Raw genomic sequence first — 18,801 nt, 5'->3', positions numbered from 1 at the left:
ATAACATCATTAAATAGTAAAATGTTGTGGGCCTATGTGTGTGCATGTTTATTCTCTGTATGTGTACAGTGGTTTGTGTAAGACATGAATTTTGCCTTTTCAAAAATAGTTCAGAAAGACCGCGTAGCAATGTGAAAGACACATACATGAATAGACATAAAAATAAAGTGATGTGAGCTTTTGTGAATCCCCTGTTTCAGCTCAGATAAAACAAAAGATGAATCCAACCTTACTTTTTGGCAACACATCATAAGCAGCTGATACCAAGGAGCGATTTTTGTTCAGCATAGCTTGAACAACATTCCTAATTGACATTCTAATTATGTCGCAACTTCAGGGCTCATAATGGAATCATACAATTGAAGCCAGTCACTACTGAAAGAATGTCCATCGAGTAGATATCCTGAGACTATATTCCACCTCCCAAGTTGTTTGCACACTGCCAAAGGTAAGAGGCATACACAGGTAATATCTATGCACAGTGGAATACAGTTCCGAGTGTAACTGTCCGATTATTTGCGGTGTGAGTTTTTTTTTTTTTTTGTACACACATGATATGTTACTGCAATATGTGGCATGTTAGGATCCTTCTGCCATGCGTGTCGTATACCACGAATTACAGTAGTGAGTAGATGACGCGGCCTGGATGAACGTATCTAGAGAAGCATTCGGATTTCTTACTGGCCGAGTCTTGCAGCTTCAACAGTGTTGCAAACGACTTGTGAGATGGAGTGTAGCACCAGTTTCAAGATGTCCGTTTCAAAATTGCATCACAATATGAACTAGACACCCTAGATATTTTGTCTCTCAGTGCACAAGGAAGGCTTTTAAGAAATCGTTGCATGGGACACCAATTCATTTTACTGCATGTTTCATGGATGGATATCTCAAACAGGTGCTTGTCTCAGGATTTCTGCTTAGTGGAATTAGGTTTCCAAAATTAGGGGATTTATGGCTAGTGGATATCACTCCAGCAATGACCGACTTCAATGCCACAGCTGCAACATGTCCTCCAAACAGAGCAATTAAAAGCCACTTTAGTCAAGTTTAGTTAAAGGGATTGACAACCAATTTGCATGGCACATTTTTTTTTAATGCAATGGAAAACTTACTGGTCAGAGTGTCTAATAATAATAATAATTATAATAATAATAATATGCGATCTCAAATTACCCATGTCCTGCGCCAACTGATTCCTGCTAGCACCTGTAAATTTCTTAATTTGATCACCCCACCTAGTCTTCTGCCATCCTCGACTGCGCTTCCCTTCTCTTAGCACCCATTCTGTAACCCTAATGGTCCACCGGTTATCTACCCTACGCATTAGATGACCTACTCAGCTCCATTTCTCTTAATGTCAATTAGAATATTGGTTATCCCTGTTTGCTCTCTTCCTGTCTCTCAACGTTATGCTTAACATTCTTCATTCCATCGCTCTTTGCACGGTCCTTATCTTGTTTTTGAGCCCTTTGTCAGACTCCATGTTTTCGCCCCATATGTCAGCACCAGTAGAATGCATTGATTGCACACCTTTCTTTTTAATAATAATGGTAAGCTTCCAGTCAGGATCTGACAATGTCTGCCGAATGAGCGCCAGCCGATTTTTATTCTTCTGTAAATTTCCTTCTTATGATCAGGGTCCCCTGTGAGTAATTGACCTAGGTAAACATACTCCTTCACAGACTCTAAAGGCTGACTGGCGATCCTGAACTCTTATTCCCTTGCCCGGCTATTCATCATTATCTTTGTCTTCTGCATATTAATCTTCAACCCCCACTTTTACACTCTCTCTGTTAAGGTGCTCAATCATTTGTTGTAACTCGTCCCCAGTGTTGCTGAACAGGACAATGTCATCTGAAAATCGAAGGTTGCCGAGATACTCGCCGTTGATCCTTACTCCTAAGCCTTACCAGTTTAATAGCTTGAATACTTCTAAGCACGCAGTGAGTAGCATTGGCGAGATTGTGACTCCCTGTCTGACCCCTTTCTTTATAAGTATCTTCCCACTTCTCGTGGAGAATTAAGGTAGCTGTGGAATTTCTGAAGATACTTTCCAAGATATTTATGTAAGCGTTCTGTACTCCTTGCTAGCGCAATGCGTCTATGACTCCTGGTATCTTGACTGAATCAAATGCCTTTTCGTAATCTATGAAAGCCACACAGAAAGGCTGATTGTACTCTGCAGATTTTTCGATTACCTGATTAATGACATGGATGTGATACATTGTAGAGTATCCCTTCCTGAAACCAGCCTGTTTCCTTCGTTGACTAAAGTCCACAGTTACCTTTATTCTATTGGAGATCATTTTGGCAAACATATTATATAATAAATACTGGGAGTAAGCTAATGGGCCTATTTTTTTCAATTCTTTAACGTCTCTCTTTTTGTGGATTAGTATAATGTTTGCATTCTTCCATTTTTCTGGGACGCTTGCAGTCGACAGACACTTCGTATAAAGAGCCGCCAGTTTTCCAAGCATTATGTCTCCCCAATCTTTGATTAGATCAACTGTTATTCCATCTTTTCCTACCGCTCTTCCTTGTTTCATGTCTTGCAAGGCCCTTCTCACCTCATCGCTAGTTATAGGACAAGTTTCTGTATCCTGTTCATTACTCTTTCTAATTGAGGCATCCAGACTCCTCTGGGTACTGTACAAGTCAGTATAGAACTCTTCCGCTGCTTTTACTATATCTTCGAGATTGCTGATGATATTACCCTGCTTATCTTTCAGTGCACACATCTTGGTTTGTCCTATGCCAAGTTTCCTTCTCACTGATTTCAGGCTGCGTCCATTTTTGATGGCTTCTTCAGTCTTTCTCACGTTATAGCTTTGAATATCACTTATTTTCACCTTATTAATCAGTTTTGACAGTTCCGCGAATTCTACCTGGTCTCTTGAGTTGGACCCTTTCATTCTTTGTCGTTTCTTTATTAGGTGCTTTGTTACTTGGGAGAGCTTACCTACTGGTTGCCTTGGTGCCTTACCACCCACTTCAATTGCTGCTTCTGAAGCCAGCCTAGTTATGGTTTCATTCATTGCCTTATGTCATCTACATCGCTGTGTTCTAAGGCTGCATACTTGTTTACAAGTGCCAACCTGAATTGGTCTGCTTTTACCCTTACTGCATAAAGGTTGGCCTGTTCCTTGATCAATTTTACCCTTTCTCTCTTCAAATTGAGGTGAATCCTAGACCTCAGCAACCTGTGATCACTGCACTTTACTCTACCTAACACTTAAACATCCTTCACTATGCTGGAATCAGCAAAAAGTATGAAATCTAATTTCTTGTTTCACCATTAGGGCTTTTGCAGGTCCACTTTCTGTTGCTATGTTTCCTGAAGAAGGTGTTCATTATCTGCAGCCTTCTTCCTTTCTGCGAATTCTACCAACATCTCTCCTCTAGCGTTCCTAGAATCGGTGCCGTAGTTGTCAATTGCTTGTTCACCAGCCTGCTTTTTCCCCACTTTTGCATTGAAGTCGCCCATGACTACTGTACACTGAGTTTCCACTTTTCGCATCGCTGATTCAACATCTTCATACAATTGTTCTATTTCTTTATCACCGTGACTGGAGGTTGAAGCATAGGTTTGCACTACCTTTATTCCGTACCTCCTATTCAGCTTTATTACGACTACTGCTACCCTCTCATTAATGCTGTAGAATTCAAGTTGTACAGTGTCTAATCATGAAGTGGTAACACAGAAAACGCTGTGGAACATTTTTTATTAGAATTTTTCGATCTGCACTGAGGATGTAGTCGTTGACTGGAAGCATGCCCAAAACAGTCATACGTGAGTGCGATAGCGATTATATGCCGGCATTGGAGGGAGGCAGACTACAAGTGTGGCCATAACTGTGAGACAATATCATTTTGTTTATCAAGTCGATGTTCCTGCGATTAATGTTTTCCGAATGGTTAAACTATTTCTGCGATATTAGCTACGTGTTTTCATGGTTTCCTGTCCAAATGCTTTGGTATTTAACCAGTCAAAACAAAACCAATCGGATCGAAAATGAAACAACGCTTTTACATGTGATACGCAGTTCAGTGTGTTGCCATAACCATGTGTGCGCAAGTGTCAAAACAATATAGCAACTGCAATATTAAGCAATAATAATATTGTATTTAATAACAGCCGACTTACATACAGTAATCTCACAGACTACATCTGAAGTACCAAGATTTCACTACCAGGCCTTGCCACTTCCTGGTTTTTGAGACTTTCTTTGCCAATTTAAAATTATAATTCCTAGTTAAATCGTGAACAGCATGCTGGATTCTATCACTATAAAAATGGTCATTTCACTTCCATCAATGTCTCACAATAAATTCTGGCCGATTGTCAATCCGTTTAAGTAAACAGCTCATTAGCACATATCACTCAAATTCTGATTGAAGCAGCTAGATAAAATGTCATGCCAACTAGTCTATCCTTTATTCCTAATCACAGCAGCATTCAGGAGAAGCAGCAGGAGGGAACATGAGACACAGCCTCTAACACAAGTGTTCCGAGAAAAGTCGCACAGCAAGAGAATGGAGACAACAATCCTCAAGTGAGTTAGAAGGGGAAAAGGGGAAGAAGCACGTAAGAGACATGCAAGCTGAAATGCCAGGTGGTCAATAATTGGCTCTACGCAGTGTGTAGCTGATGATACCCTAACACGTGGAGCAATGCAATGCACTTTTCAGCAAAAACTCTTTGCGCTCTAATTGCATAGAAAGTTAACCTTTTAAGCACTTTATTACTTAACAATCCTTAAGTGAGTTAAAAGGGGAAAAGGGGAAGAAGCACGTAAGAAACATGCAAGCTGAAATGCCAGGTGGTCAATAACTGGCTCTACACAGTGTGTAGCTGATGATACCCTAACATGTGGAGCAAAGCAATGCACTTTTCAGCAAAAGCTCTTTGTAGCGCTCTAATTGCACAGAAAGTTAACCTTTTAAGCACTTTATTACTCTGGCCAAAAGTGAGCTTATTTTGCTTTTCTTTATGGCATAATTACGTTCAAATTTCCCTTTTTCCAAAGCACTTCAAGAGCATTATTAAATAATTTGCTTCTTACATTACACATGCAAACCTTATTTTATCTCTTTGCTAAGCAATACATATGTATTTGTCATTGCCATAAACGGTATAATCTTTAATGAGGAAAATGGTTTATTTTACAATGCTTCAAAATCAACTATTCTGAGATGGAATGTTCGAGACCAAAGAAAGTATTTCACCCATGTTGCCGCTGCTAAGGCAGGTCACGAAGTGTGTGAAATTTCATAAAGCATGGAAGGGCACGGAGCTTTGCCACAGTGCTGTTACCATCCTTCAAAGCCTCTTGCTAAAACATGCCCAAAGAGTGCAATTTCAAAAATGTGGCATTTGAGTGCCAACAAAGTGCTGCCATCTATGTAGTAGAACAAGAAGGCCAAACAAATGCAGCCTTTGAGCCCTTAAAAAGTGCTGTCATCTATGTAGTAAAACACAAGGAGCACATGCAGTGCTGATACTGTGCAGCCATTTATGCACTATAAGAAAAACTAAGTGGACGCCCTCCGTGCATCCAAATCATATAGAAAATGGGAAGATTGTGGTGGACGAGCTAGGCTGGTCCAAAATGCTTAAGGGGTTAAGGTGCAAAAGCCCCCAAAGCTAGCAAAAAAATAACTTGTCAAAAAGTCGAATGCACTTGTACGCAGTTAAGGCATACACAAAGGGTACACATCTAAACCTGTTTCACTAGTATGTTTGACCACAGTAAGTCAACTGAGGTAATCTCTGCCTGAATTTCTATGCCAATTTGAAGATATCATTTCTTGTTTAGGGGACAAAACCATGCCTGCTTCTATCATTCTGATATTGTGTGTATGTAACTGTATCATGCAGTGCTTATGGAAGTGGGACAGAGCTGCAGCTGCATGCATATGAGCTGTGGAAGGAAACCACATTGGAAAAAAAAAAAAAAACCCTCAAGGACTGGCTATCATAAAAGGGGGAGTTCAATTCCCTTTCATTTATGGCCAATGTTTAAGACAAAGGTGCAAGCATTTCCAAGCATAATTGACATAAAGCTGTTCAGTTACAGTAGCACCAGATAGACAAAAATAGCAAAAATCAGAGTTTCTGAAAGCTTTCTTTCATGGTGCAATGATATTCACAATGCTTTTTGGCCTTTCTAGCATTATCCACCTTTTTAGTTTTGTATCCATCGCTAAAGCAAACCCATTATGCAAAAAGGAAAAATAAAGAGCAATACCACAAGGGTTTATTGCCTTCACAATTTACTGCAATCTATAAATGCTACACGGCAATGTAGTAGTTTACTTGAAGAGAGTTCAGTTCATAAATACATGTTTACCAATGTTGGAATCCGTTATTACAGCACATGCTCTTCGATTTATGGAGCAAAACAATGGGAATGCTTTTTCAATGTTTGCACTGAATACAGTAGCGAGTAAGTGTGGCTTAGTGCATGAAAAGACAGGACAGTCTTGACAACGTATCCTCCAGAAAACTAGGGACTTAACAATTTCTTCAATGGCGTACGCCTGGTGACATTACTTTGCCAGCAAGGCAGTGTCACGCTTCAGCAATAAACCTGCAGTAAACAGCTGAATTAATGTGTCAAATGCTGCTGGCAGTTCTATCTCCATGTTTAGATTCACAATCTCAATGTGTTACCAGAATGATTTGCTGGTATGCTACAAGTCACGAGGAATACTTTGCTACACGGCACAGCTCCACTTTTCTGCGGCAGCATTGTAGTACTCTCAGAAGCTCTTAATGACTTCACACCACTTCTTTTCATTTACAATGTTAAGCCTGCAGTCAACACATGCATAAAGGTGTCGCAGGTGTGTCACTGCATCAATTTAGCAGCATGCAACAATGTGATGATACACATCGCACAAAAAAAGGCTCAGCTTCTCGTCCCTTAATTATTATGAGCAGTAAATTTTGATTTTCCTTTGGAACGTCACCCTGATAAGCAGTTTGTGTCAGGAGTTCGCTGTCACAAAGACCGCTTTCATCTTTTCACCTTTTTCTGCAAATGTAGTCATTGCACAGTCACTTGAACACAACTGTGAGCCTCAAAATTTTGATTCTTTTGGATAAGTTTGAATTGTCCATTTCTTTGCTAGCAAGCGTTTTCTAGATTTAATTGGATTAATACAAAAATGTAGTAGTTTACTTGAGGAGAGTTCAGTTCATCGCTCTGATCGTTTGACAGAACGTAGGCTGCCAGCAATCTGAGCAGGAGACATGACTTACCAGCCAAACATTTTACTTGATCTCATTAGGAAAGAAACAGGACACTGAATATAATTAAAATAAAAATGAAAAGTTTGGGAGCACATGTCCCTGAGTGTGCCAGATGACCTGCTCAGTGTATTACTTCTGGTTTGAATCAATACAGATTCAAGATTAAGCCTTGTCGTCAGGTGCTTCTACGTGGCAACGATACACGCATTGTCCCCATTTATCTTGTGATCTGCTTTCTGGGCATGCTCGGCGACAGCATTCGTCAGTGCGTGACCTTTGGCTACATCATTTTTGCGCTGCTTGAGACGCCTGCAAAATATTCTGCTCTCACTGATACATATACCAATTTATGTTCCACCCCCATCTTCTCTTCCTACCCACCCATATCCATCCTCACCATGGAGCAGTGGGAGATGACTCTTCACGGTAGGACTCCTGAGGCATGGCGGGCGATCATCCACCGGGCCTAGGCCATCCCCGAAGACATCATAGAGGCCCTGGACTAAGGGCTTCTGCCCTTTACTCCCTTCCCCAAAGTTAAAGTTTTCATCATCATTATACCAATTTGCAATCAGTGCAAGAAACATCCCAGACGATGCCGAGGAAGCTTCGGATCTTTCATGTTCATCAGGTCACATTTCAGCTTGCTTGCTAGGACATGCACAATCTGTTCACTGTGCTGCCTAAAAACAAGGGCAAGGGCTTCACTTGCACGACATATATGAGACCACGGCGTGCTTCTGTCTTCATGCTGGAGCATTCATCCCTTGCTTGGCTGTTAGCTGATTAGTCTTCCCAAGCTTGGTTGTAGTTCAAATAAAATGCTTGGGGTACCCATTCTTTGTCAGGTCTGCTTCCATGGTACTAAGCACAGGTGGTCTGATGTCCAATGGCGCAAGTGTGTTGTGCCCATTCAACTAGTGAACGAACCACTGAGCATTGGTGAGACATCGGGTGAACTGACTCGAAGTCCAAGTACCAACCAGAATGGGATGACTTTCGGTAGGGGCTGAAGGAGAGGCCTGTGGGAGCATGCATCACAAGTGCGTCAAAGAGGATGCACCTATCCTTCTATTCTTCCCTGGTGAACTTGATGGAAGGTTCAATGCTATTTAGGCAATCAAGGAAACGTATGTCCTTGTCTATGACACAGAATCAATTATCAACGTACCTTAAGAAAACTTTAGGTCGGAGCTTAAATGACTCCAGAGACTTAGCTAAGATAAATGTGACTCGGCAAGTCTCAAGCGGCGACATCAATGTGCTTATCATGCCTGTAGTGAAATAAAAACATATATATAAAGGCAGAATGAGAGTATTTTTAGACTAGTGCACAGAACAAGCCATTCTTTTCTCACACGCCCCGAAAAATTGGTGGCTGGCGCGACTTGGCCTGGTTCAGCCCATTAATCCTGGAGCCTAGACGAAGTGTGGTCCAGTTCTTGGTCATTGTGAAGGTACCCGCCATACACAGTATATTTGTTAGAGACACATTTTGGCATCAGGCTTTCTACTGCAGTAGTTTGACAAATATACAGATAAAAAGAAAGAAAATAAAGTATATATGCAGATCCCACGCACTTTGGAAATCGATGTAAGCAAAGCTTTCTGTGCTGGTTGCTTTGATCGATGATAAATAGTGGCGATATTCACAGCAAAGCTTAATTTCTTCAATGCTTAGTCTAACACGAGAGTGGCGAGTTGATGTTAAACATTACCTCGTGTGCACCACTGCTGTTTGTCTGCATAGCACGCAGAACGTACAGGGAGAAGTGCTTGCTTGAGGCATTGTTGTGCGCCATATTTCATAACCTCTGAGAGGGTTGAACATTGTCATCGCATCACATGGCACATCACATCGTGGCAGAAGTATTAAACTTGAATTGGATTATGGGGCTATATGTGCCAAAACCCCAATTAGATTATGAGGCACACTGTAGTGGCGGACTCCGAATTAATTTTGACACTGTGGTGTACATTAACGTGTCCCAAAATCTAAGTCAGCATGCGTTTTCTATTTCACCCTGTTGAAATGCATCTGCCACAGTTGGGAAAAATCCACGGCCTCTAGCAATACCATATCCGCAAAGCTACTGCAGTGGGCACAGAAGTGTTGATTTGACGGTTGACCACTTCTGTAGTGTCGCGGTGCACTTTAATTAATGCAGCTCTGCTTCTGCACGCCCTGCGTAATTTGTCTGCTTGACATATTAGCATGGTGCTCATTTTTCAGTAATAGCAGAAACGTACTGTACCGGACCTTGAACATAAGTTTATCCAGTTTCCCTGCAACTGCTGTCGTGTCTATAGTAGTAGGGTTTCCTTGCCTTCTCACTTCACCTCCCCCACCCTGTATGGGAACTTCCCCTTCTCCCTCCTCTCTACAGTTCTATCTAGGTCTCCCTCTGGACTCCCATGTTAATAGAAAGGGAAGTGCTGCCATTTCTGCAATGCTTTTGAGGGTGGTCACGGATGATTACAGCTGTCAAGAGGCTAAAGTGGTGATGCCCCGGGAGCTCCAGAGGGCATTGTAGAGATTCAAGGCGGTGGGGTCCAAAGGAGTTTCTCTTTCTCGTGTGGCCTTTCCTCTCTGCCTCACTCCTGTCATGTATACACACTCTGACCCCCCCTACCCCCCCGATATGGTGCTTGCGCCAGATAGCAGCAGCCACAGCAGCAGCAGCAGTGGGAAAGTAAGAGAAAGAGACAAAGATAGCTTCCCTTTAAAATTACATCCTCTGTTCATTATGCTTGTGTCTTCCATTGCGATACAAACATCCATAGTACATTTGCCAAATAGTGGTACAGCAATTATAGCAAAGGTATAGGTGACAACTCTAGTACACATCACTAGCCATTTCATTTCACTTTTAAAACTAAAAAAGAACCACTGCAATGCACAATGCTAGAACTTGGGCTATTAAATTAGGTGGGAATGGAAATTCAAAGTAGCTATTGGCTTTCACAATTCCTTAAAACATTGCTGCTGGAAGCTCTTCTAGCTCAATTAAATATGAATTGATGACATGCAAGGGTAACGCTCATGTGCAATAATAGTGTCACATGAAACAATCAACTATTATTGCTTCATTTAGCTTCATTTTAATGATGCCAACTGAACAGTTCAAGTATCTGTATTTTGTAGCATAAGTAAATTCAGGCTCTCTCCACTTTTGAGTAAACATTTTAGCACCCTACATTTTCAAAGATACATGTTAGCACCTACATGCTACAGCCAACTAAAGATGTAGGGGCTGGCAAAAAAAAAAAAAAGAAAAAAAAAGAAAAGAGAGAGAGAGAGAGAGAGAGAGAGAAAAGAAGAAGAAGAAAAAAATTAAATTATCGGGTTTCACGTGCCAAAACCACTTTCTGATTATGAGTCACGCCATAGTGGAGGACTCCGGAAATTTTGACCACCTGGGGTTCTTTAATGTGCACTTAGATCTAGGTACCACGGGTGTTTTCGCATTTCGCCCCCACCGAAATGCGCCCACTGTGACCGGGACTCGATCCCGCGACCTCCCACCCATGCTCAGCAGCCCAACACCATAGCCACTGAGCAACCACGGTGAGTAAGGAAAAAAAAAAAAAAAAAAAAAAAATCTATGAAGTGTTTAGATGAAGTTAGAAATAAAGTGCAGCACAAGATTCGAAAGCGATGACGATAACGGGAAGGCAGCAGCACAATGATTAAGTGGCTTCATCATATTCGTTCAGTTTAGGTTTTAAAAATGTGCCAATTTGAAACAATTACAGGAACACGGGATTCCCTTTGGATTTTGGTCCAGGACTGGCGTCTGGTACTACGCAAAGCACGTGGAAGCATCCACTCAAGCCCTTTGCATCAGCTGCTGACACCTATAGCTTCTAGGCTGCTGCAGATACCTTTGCCATCTGCCAGTCATGAACGAAACTGGTCTTCGTCTGGAAATGTTCGTAATAAGCTTTGCAACAGACTCCCAAGTAAATGTGCTGGAAAACTCGTACATGTACAATATGAGTGAGGAAGCAGCCGCAATCGATTCTAATGCAAGTGTGTCCAGCGAGAGCGACTCGGACACCGAGTGACCTTTCTCCAAGTTAATAGATTAGCAATGTTTCATAGTAGAGAACAAGGTATACATTCCATTTTCTTCTTGTTCTCTATGTAACTATCTCATGTATTTAAAGATAATTATTTTTTATTGCTGGAATAATAAACATGAGCTATTTTTACTGAAGTTCCAATTTTTCTCAAGATTTCCTAAAGAACAAAAAAAAAGTTTTTTCCCTCCTACTCAACATTTCCGTAAGTTCTGCATCCCTAATGCCAACTATTGTGCGAAAACTTTATTCAAAAGAAAAATGCACTGATATAGGTCTACATATTTTTGTGCAGAAACCAAAACATCTTCCAATGACTCCGACTTTAGGCACATATCTTCTGCTCTTAAAGAATTAACCAGCCGCACCAAAATTTCTTTCACTGCTTCTGCTTGTGGCTGCTCTACAAATATGGCTACTGAAGATATTCTAACGGAACTTTTTGCTGCGAGTCTTACACCATTCAAACAAGCTTTCCATCTCTTCAATGCCATCACAATGCAAATATTTGTAGAACTTATTTTGTTCCAACTTTGTGATGCCTTTCCACTCTTGAAATTCGTCCTTCTTAAAGAAAAATGAAGAAAAGAGAAAACAGCTACATTTGGGTGGATGTCTCATTTCCCATTCATCAATTACCTCTCTCCACCTTGCGGGTTCACGCAGAACTATTACATAAAAAAACTCCGGTCTTTGCTTCTGAGTTGCTGATAAATTCACCTGCCATCTGCTAGTTGCCTGGCTAGCTCAGATGGTAGAGCAGCTGCTTGGAAAGGCGGTGGTCCCGGGTTCGAGTCCCGGACCAGGAGAAATTTTTCTTCAACTGCGAAGCTTTTCTTTTGAGGAACCCGTATGGGTTTCCTCTGTAGCACTTAGCTACGTTTGGGTGGGTGTCTCATTTCCCCTTTGTCAATTACCTCTCTCCACCTCGCGGGTTTCCGCAGAACTATTACGTAAAAAAGTGCATTATCTGTTACAGAATATATCTAAAAACTTATCTTCATTGTTATACAAACTGGGGGCTGACTTATATTCCAACAGTTTGCCAATGTATATTTTACATCAATGAGTGTGCAGTCTGAACAGCATATTAGGGATAGAGAAGACATGTACTATGTACTAACTTATCACTTCTAGGTTCTGGGTGACGTAATGTATGTTCAACCCAATACTTGTCACATGCTCTTTTGTGTTGGCCCTTCTGTAAGATCTACTCAGAGTACCTTGAGCAAAACAGAGTAAGGGCACGAAATGGATGTCAGCCATGAAATGTGTATGAAATGTCCACTGTGTGGTCGTGTACGGACTGGATACAGTGCCACAGTTTGAGACGTCGGCAGTCAGGTGCAGCAATTAGAGCAGAAAATCAGGCGGTCTGGCATAAGCTACAGTCCTCGCTGTTTATGCAATTAAATATCTATGTTCACAGAATACTACCTGAACCATTTGTTTTGTAAAGTGAAACACGCGCTGTCTGATGACACTTCTGAGAAAATACTTTATTCCTCAGAACTACTCTTCTAAAGGATAGCACATCAACAAATGCACCTAAAAGAGAGACATCAGTCTCCAAATATCTACAGTAGGTGGTGGGGGTCATCAAAAAGCTTCAAAATAGTTGTATGGCAGCATGTCAAAAACTGCTGATCAAGTTGACTATTTTTGCAGCGGCACAGCACGAAGAGTTAAAGGTTGTGTGTTGTGAAGTGCCCGCAATGTAAAATTTGCAAGAAAGAATGTATGTTTCTGATGACCACCTTCTGTAGAACTGCAATAAGACCCATCACATCTTCCTCGTCAGTCTTGTACCTACCTGGAGGCAATGGAGTTAGCATTTGGGCATAGAAAGCACCCAACCCTTCGATAAACACATGTGGTGGTGTTTTCCAAAGATGCGCAAAGTGTGATAAAATGTAGGTAGGCAATTTTAAAAGCAAGCAAGAGTGGCTCAAGATCCTACTCCTGTGAAGGGCTTGGTTTTCTACAAAGTCTATGTGCAACAATGAGGTGGACCCTGTACATCGAGCTGTTATTCAGGCCATACAAGAAGCCAGGATGCATGGTGAAGCGCATGTGATACTCGTGGGGAAATTGCAGCCTAATGCCTTCTACCTCGTTACAGAGACACTGGCACAATTGCAAAGGCAAAACTGATTTTCAGTGTCAAGGACAGCAACAGACACAATGGTCAAACTGTAGGAACCTCAGGAGAGGGCTACTATAGGCACATAAATAGAGTGCCTGACTGCAAGCAACCCTCACCAGGTCTCTAAGTGTTAGTGAAGGCAGTGCTAGCAACTGCTGTTGGCTCTCATTGATGCTTTTGAAAATGCTCTTGAGCATATTGCATAAAGACATTGAGCTGTAAATCATTTTGCCAATCATTCTCTAGTACACTGTGTGCACAGCTCGCAAATAAAAGTCAGCTCTTTTTTTCCTTTTTGCATGCAGCAAGCTCATTATGTGCAGAAAATCCATATAAAGCATTGAGGCTGACGCCATGGGTGCTGCCATTTTTTATCTTTAATGGCACTACAATCTGAAAGACGACTGTGTGTGTGCAGGATATGAAAGCCTTCTTACATTCAACGAGTTGTATGATCTTACAAATCAATTACACAAACATACCCGCCGTGGTTGCTCAGTGGCTATGGTGTTGGGCTGCCGAGCACGAGGTCGCGGGATCGAATCCCGGCCACGGCGGCCGCATTTCGATGGGGGCGAAATGCGAAAACACCCGTGTGCTTAGATTTAGGTGCACGTTAAAGAACCCCAGGTGGTCAAGATTTCCGGAGTCCTCCACTACGGTGTGCCTCATAATCAGAAAGTGGTTTTGGCACGTAAAACCCCAAATATTATTATTATTAATTACACAAACATGCAGGACAAAGTGGAAAGTGGTGACACCATGAATAAAGACATTAGGACGAAAAAACCTTAAGTACCCGCCGTGGTGGCGCAGCGGCTATGGTGTTGTGCTGCTAAGCACAAGATCGCGGGATAAAATCCCAGGAATGGCGGTTGCATTTCGTTGGGTAAAAAATGCAAAAATGCCAGTGTCCTGTGCATTGAGGGCTCATTAAATATCCCCTGGTGGCCAAAATTATTCCACAGTCCCCCACTATGGTATGCATCAAAATCAAATTGTGACTTCGGGATGTAGAACCCAAGAATTCACTCAAACCCAAAGTGGCATGGCATAAGTACAACCAAGGTAAAAAAAATATTGGTATACATTTGTGTGGTGAATCTATGGTAGATAGCACATATTGAATTCTGGGGTTTTATGTGCCAAAACCATGATTTTATTATGAGGCACGCCATTATGAGGCACTCTGGATTAATTTTGACCACTAGAGGATACATAATGTGCCCCCAATGCATGGGACACAGGCGTTTTTGCATTTTGCTCCCATGGAAATGCAAACGCCAGGGCCGCGATTTGATCTTGCAATTAGCAGCACAACATCATATCAAAGTGTGGTCAATTCAACCACTCCTGATTCCTTCTTATCTGCAGTACAGACGTACTTGTGATGTCATACATTCATTGCTTCCTTTTGCTTGTGCTACACATTCTGATGTCTCTTTTATCACGCCTTTCCTATTGGCAGCAAATGTGATGGTGTCATCGTATTTAATTGTACTTGTGTATTAGAATATGTTTGTCTTGCCTATTAGAATGTCTTTTTGTCCCCTTGAGGAAGAAGAGTTCGAAATCACGCGACGTTTGTACCACTCCTGTCTGGGCTTCCAAATGGAAGCCGGCAGTATTGTGAAAAGAAAAAAGAAAAAGAACAAAAAAGCCATCGTGGTGGCTAATAGCACATATTGCTAGGCTCTGCAGATCACAAAGGACTTGAGAGAGCAAGGCACTATTGTTGCACAAATAACCCTGCTAATACTAGCCACTTTATGATGTCGTTTCTTTTCTTCAAGACGACTATTCCTGGAGAGTGGCCAAGTCGTGGCCCTATGGATTGGACATCTAGCTTGGCTGCAGGAGGTGCATGGTTCGATCCCCATTGCCGGTCACCCACTGGTTTGCAAGACAAGTACAAGCAACCCCCCCCCGGCCAGGCGTCCGGCTTTCCAGGGGTGCGTTGCTTGGGAGAGAGTCATACAGACCGCTATCTTCATTGTGCGAGAATCAAGACAAACAAAACACTACACAATTCTCAAAAAGGAGTCTGGTAGTCCTACGCCGCCAACTTGCCATGAGGTGGGTTTACTTCCAAGCATCTGGAACTCCCGCAGTTGCCGCGCACCAAGCCGGGAGCGTGCTTGTACCTATTTTACCGGTAGGTACCTGGAAGCAGCACATGTTTGCCTCCCACAGAAGTGGCAGATGCTCGTCTATTTCACAAAAACTGTAGTGGGACAAGGGGCGCCCAGAGACCTTAGCAAAGGTCTATGGGGCCCTCTTTTGAGATGAAACACCTTTATAAACAATCAATCGATGGGCCATGGTACATCTCTAACAATTTGAACAAAACAGTGGCTTCCTGGCGGCATCGGGATTTGAGCCCAGTGGAGATGAAGGACAAAAAATGGAAACGAAGGACGAAAATGTGACCCTTCTCAAGATGTGACAACCTGAAGTGCGCCTTTCTACGCCAGGAACCAGAAAGAAGACTGATCTACCTACGCTCTTCTTGAAGCATGCAATTCTAGGTTGTTTACATTCTTTCCAGTTTGACCGAGTCCACATATACATGGATGGTTCTTCCACTAAGACAAGCTCCACTAGTGCAGTGGTTATCCTATCACAATCAATCAGCATCAGCTACAAGATTTCTCACTTCACAACATCATCCTGCTCAGAAATTGTTTCCCTCCAAGGCGCTGTTGATTATATTAACCGCCAACCGGCTAATCGGTGGGCAATATTCTGCAACTCAAAGGTGGTCCAGAATGTCTTTTGTCAACTCTTCGTCGTTTCTTCTGCGAACAACTCACGTTGCAGATACGACAAACGCACCACCGTGTGATCGTGAAAGGACACAACATTGTTTTAGTGGCTGCTGGGTCACTGCAGTACCTACAGCAACGACCTTGCCAATGAAGCTGCTAGGAAAGCACGTGAAGGAATGAACCTGGTTTCTATACCCTTATCGAGGACTGATGCAGCCCTGCCCTTAAGCAAGCTAGCATACCGTATGACAAATTGCAGAAATCGCACACATCTGAATTTACTCACAAATGGTTGCTTTCTCTTGGCCCTTTTATGCAACTGCAGCTGTTACTTGGTCTTTCCCGAAGTGACGAAACAGAGCTGTGTTGGTTATGCCTGGGTGTTGCATTCACCAGTGCTTATTTATTTTTTATTGTAATGGCTGATAGCGTCAATGCCTGTGGTGTTGAGACGACTATGAAACATTTGTGCTACTGCCCATCCTTTGAAAATGGAAGGCATGGCCTGCGCATATCTTTAAATTAGCCAGATGGAAAACCTTTCCCACTGTACAAGATCGTGGGACCATGGCCTCATATATCAAAGCTACAAAAGGCCACAAAAGCACTGCTGCGATTTCTGAAGGCTACTGGATTGAGTGACCATCTGTGATATAGAGCAGAGAACTGTCACTACATTGGCGATATCAAAAGTGGACTTTCTCTTCTTATCTTAATCTATTACTTACCTTTCCCCCTTTCCTCAGTGCAGGGTAGCCAACTGAGCTTAGTCCTTAATAACCTCCCTGCCTTTCATTTACACTTTTTCCTCTCTCTCCTTAAAATACCAATGACTAGATGGGGATAAAACACCCTTAGCCAAGTTGAACAAAGTACAGCGTAACATCAACAACAGTGGTCTTATCTGATGTTGCAAGTAGTGGAGAAGATACTGGTGAAACGCTATAGAAATTGCCATTATTTTTCAAATTTCAGAACCTAATAAGGAATTCATCATAATTACTTGTAAGCATGACCTGCGACTCTGGTGCTAGTGTTATTGTTTCTGTGACATGTCTACTTTTTTTTTTGTCATTTAGTAGTGCATGTCACAATTTAAGAACTCTGCAACTTCTGCAAAATATATAATTGCGATGCTACAGAAAGTATTATACGGATGGCGGCCCCAGACAACGCAGTCCGTAAATAACTTTGCAGCTAGACTGTTGGAGCTATGCACTTCAATTTGGTATAGCGCTGGCTTCACACAACACAGCAGCAGAAACTAACACTACCAGCTTACCATCGGATCGGCGTTGTTAACAAAATACCACTGCTTTCTGAAGCCTTGAAGGCGAGAACAAACGAAAGTGGGGTGTCATATTCAGGTCACTGTTGCTCAGGCAATCTGTATAGACCAGCAGCAAGGCTACTTGTCTTTATATCCTTGAACGTTTCAACATCACACGAGCCCCATAGATCGGCGCAATTGCTGGCATGTGAGACCGGCAATACCAGAGAAACAGGAAGATGCTGACAACTTACAGCTTGTTCAGCAAGTCGGTGGTTGCCTTTGCACGAAATGGGTCCTTCGGATCCAGCTCCTTGATCTTCCGCGCCAGATCCCGTATAGCCCGTGACAGCTTATTGTACCTGCACAAATATTACACGAAGAGTAAGTGGCATAGGACCATGTGCAGCGCGCGAATGCACCATGCTTGAACCCGCGGAGGTCGCCGCCACGATTAACAGGCAGGCAAAACTTACTTTGTGTAATCTTCGCGCTTCTGGACATAGTACTTCCTCATTATCTTTACTTCATGGAGGTTGTTGTCGACTTCCCACGATATAAAGTCAACTTTCTTTAAGAGCTTCTGCTCGTGATACTTAAGTTTTCGAACCATACTGACAGTCGTAACAACACAAAATGCTGCAACCGTGCACACGCTCGCGAATGAATCGTTTTCACCGGTTGTCACAGTTGCCAAGAGATGACCGAAGGACCGAAGTCAAGCCAAAAATGTACGGTAACTATCAACTTCCTTCATCATAAGCAGCATATAAATAAATTTAAGGTAGATTACATGAAACAGCAATAATAATAAATTATTTAAAAATAAAATTAATCATAACAAACAACGTTCACAAATGGCCGCTATGACGTCATAATTTTTTTTGTGATTTTTTTTAAATGTATTTTTGTTCTGATACAAACGAATGTAGAGTTCGCTCTCGACTAAAAATGTTCTTGCAACCTAACTTTATTTAAGTGGAATGAACTAGACTTTTACTTCTGGTGTGGCACGCTCGTAGGCTATCAGCATTGCAATCTCGGAGGTTATGCAGAACAAACGTTGTGGAAAACCTGGTGCTCAGAACTTCTCAGAAATACTCGGAAGTTTTGGCATCTCCAGCTGAGCCGCTTTGGCACCGAAGCAGAAATTATGCAAAACGCTGCCCTAGTTTCGCGTTCTGCTAAGTGCATGGACATTTAGCAACTGGCGACTCTGAAAGGTGCTTTGTCTCTAGCGCACTCTGCGAGATACGCGCCGAATTCGCACTTCAGC

The 18,801-nt window shown here is 42.2% G+C and overlaps 1 protein-coding gene across 1 annotated transcript in view; it reads right to left on the bottom strand.

The window, feature by feature from the left end:
* Positions 1 to 18,225, bottom strand: part of LOC135906046 (U3 small nucleolar ribonucleoprotein protein IMP3) — a 34,226-nt gene extending 16,001 nt beyond the window's left edge. The window contains exons 1-2 of the mRNA XM_065437194.1: positions 18,002 to 18,225; positions 17,780 to 17,887 (exon numbers count right to left, since the gene is read on the bottom strand). Coding sequence (XP_065293266.1) covers positions 17,780 to 17,887; positions 18,002 to 18,138 — 245 coding nt within the window. The 5' untranslated portion in view covers positions 18,139 to 18,225. The remainder of the gene's footprint in view (positions 1 to 17,779; positions 17,888 to 18,001) is intronic.
* Positions 18,226 to 18,801: the final 576 nt, after the last annotated feature.

This window comes from Dermacentor albipictus, chromosome 1 (genome assembly GCF_038994185.2).
Source record: "Dermacentor albipictus isolate Rhodes 1998 colony chromosome 1, USDA_Dalb.pri_finalv2, whole genome shotgun sequence".
NCBI lineage: Eukaryota > Metazoa > Arthropoda > Arachnida > Ixodida > Ixodidae > Dermacentor > Dermacentor albipictus.
This window is presented reverse-complemented; position numbering and strand designations above follow the sequence as displayed.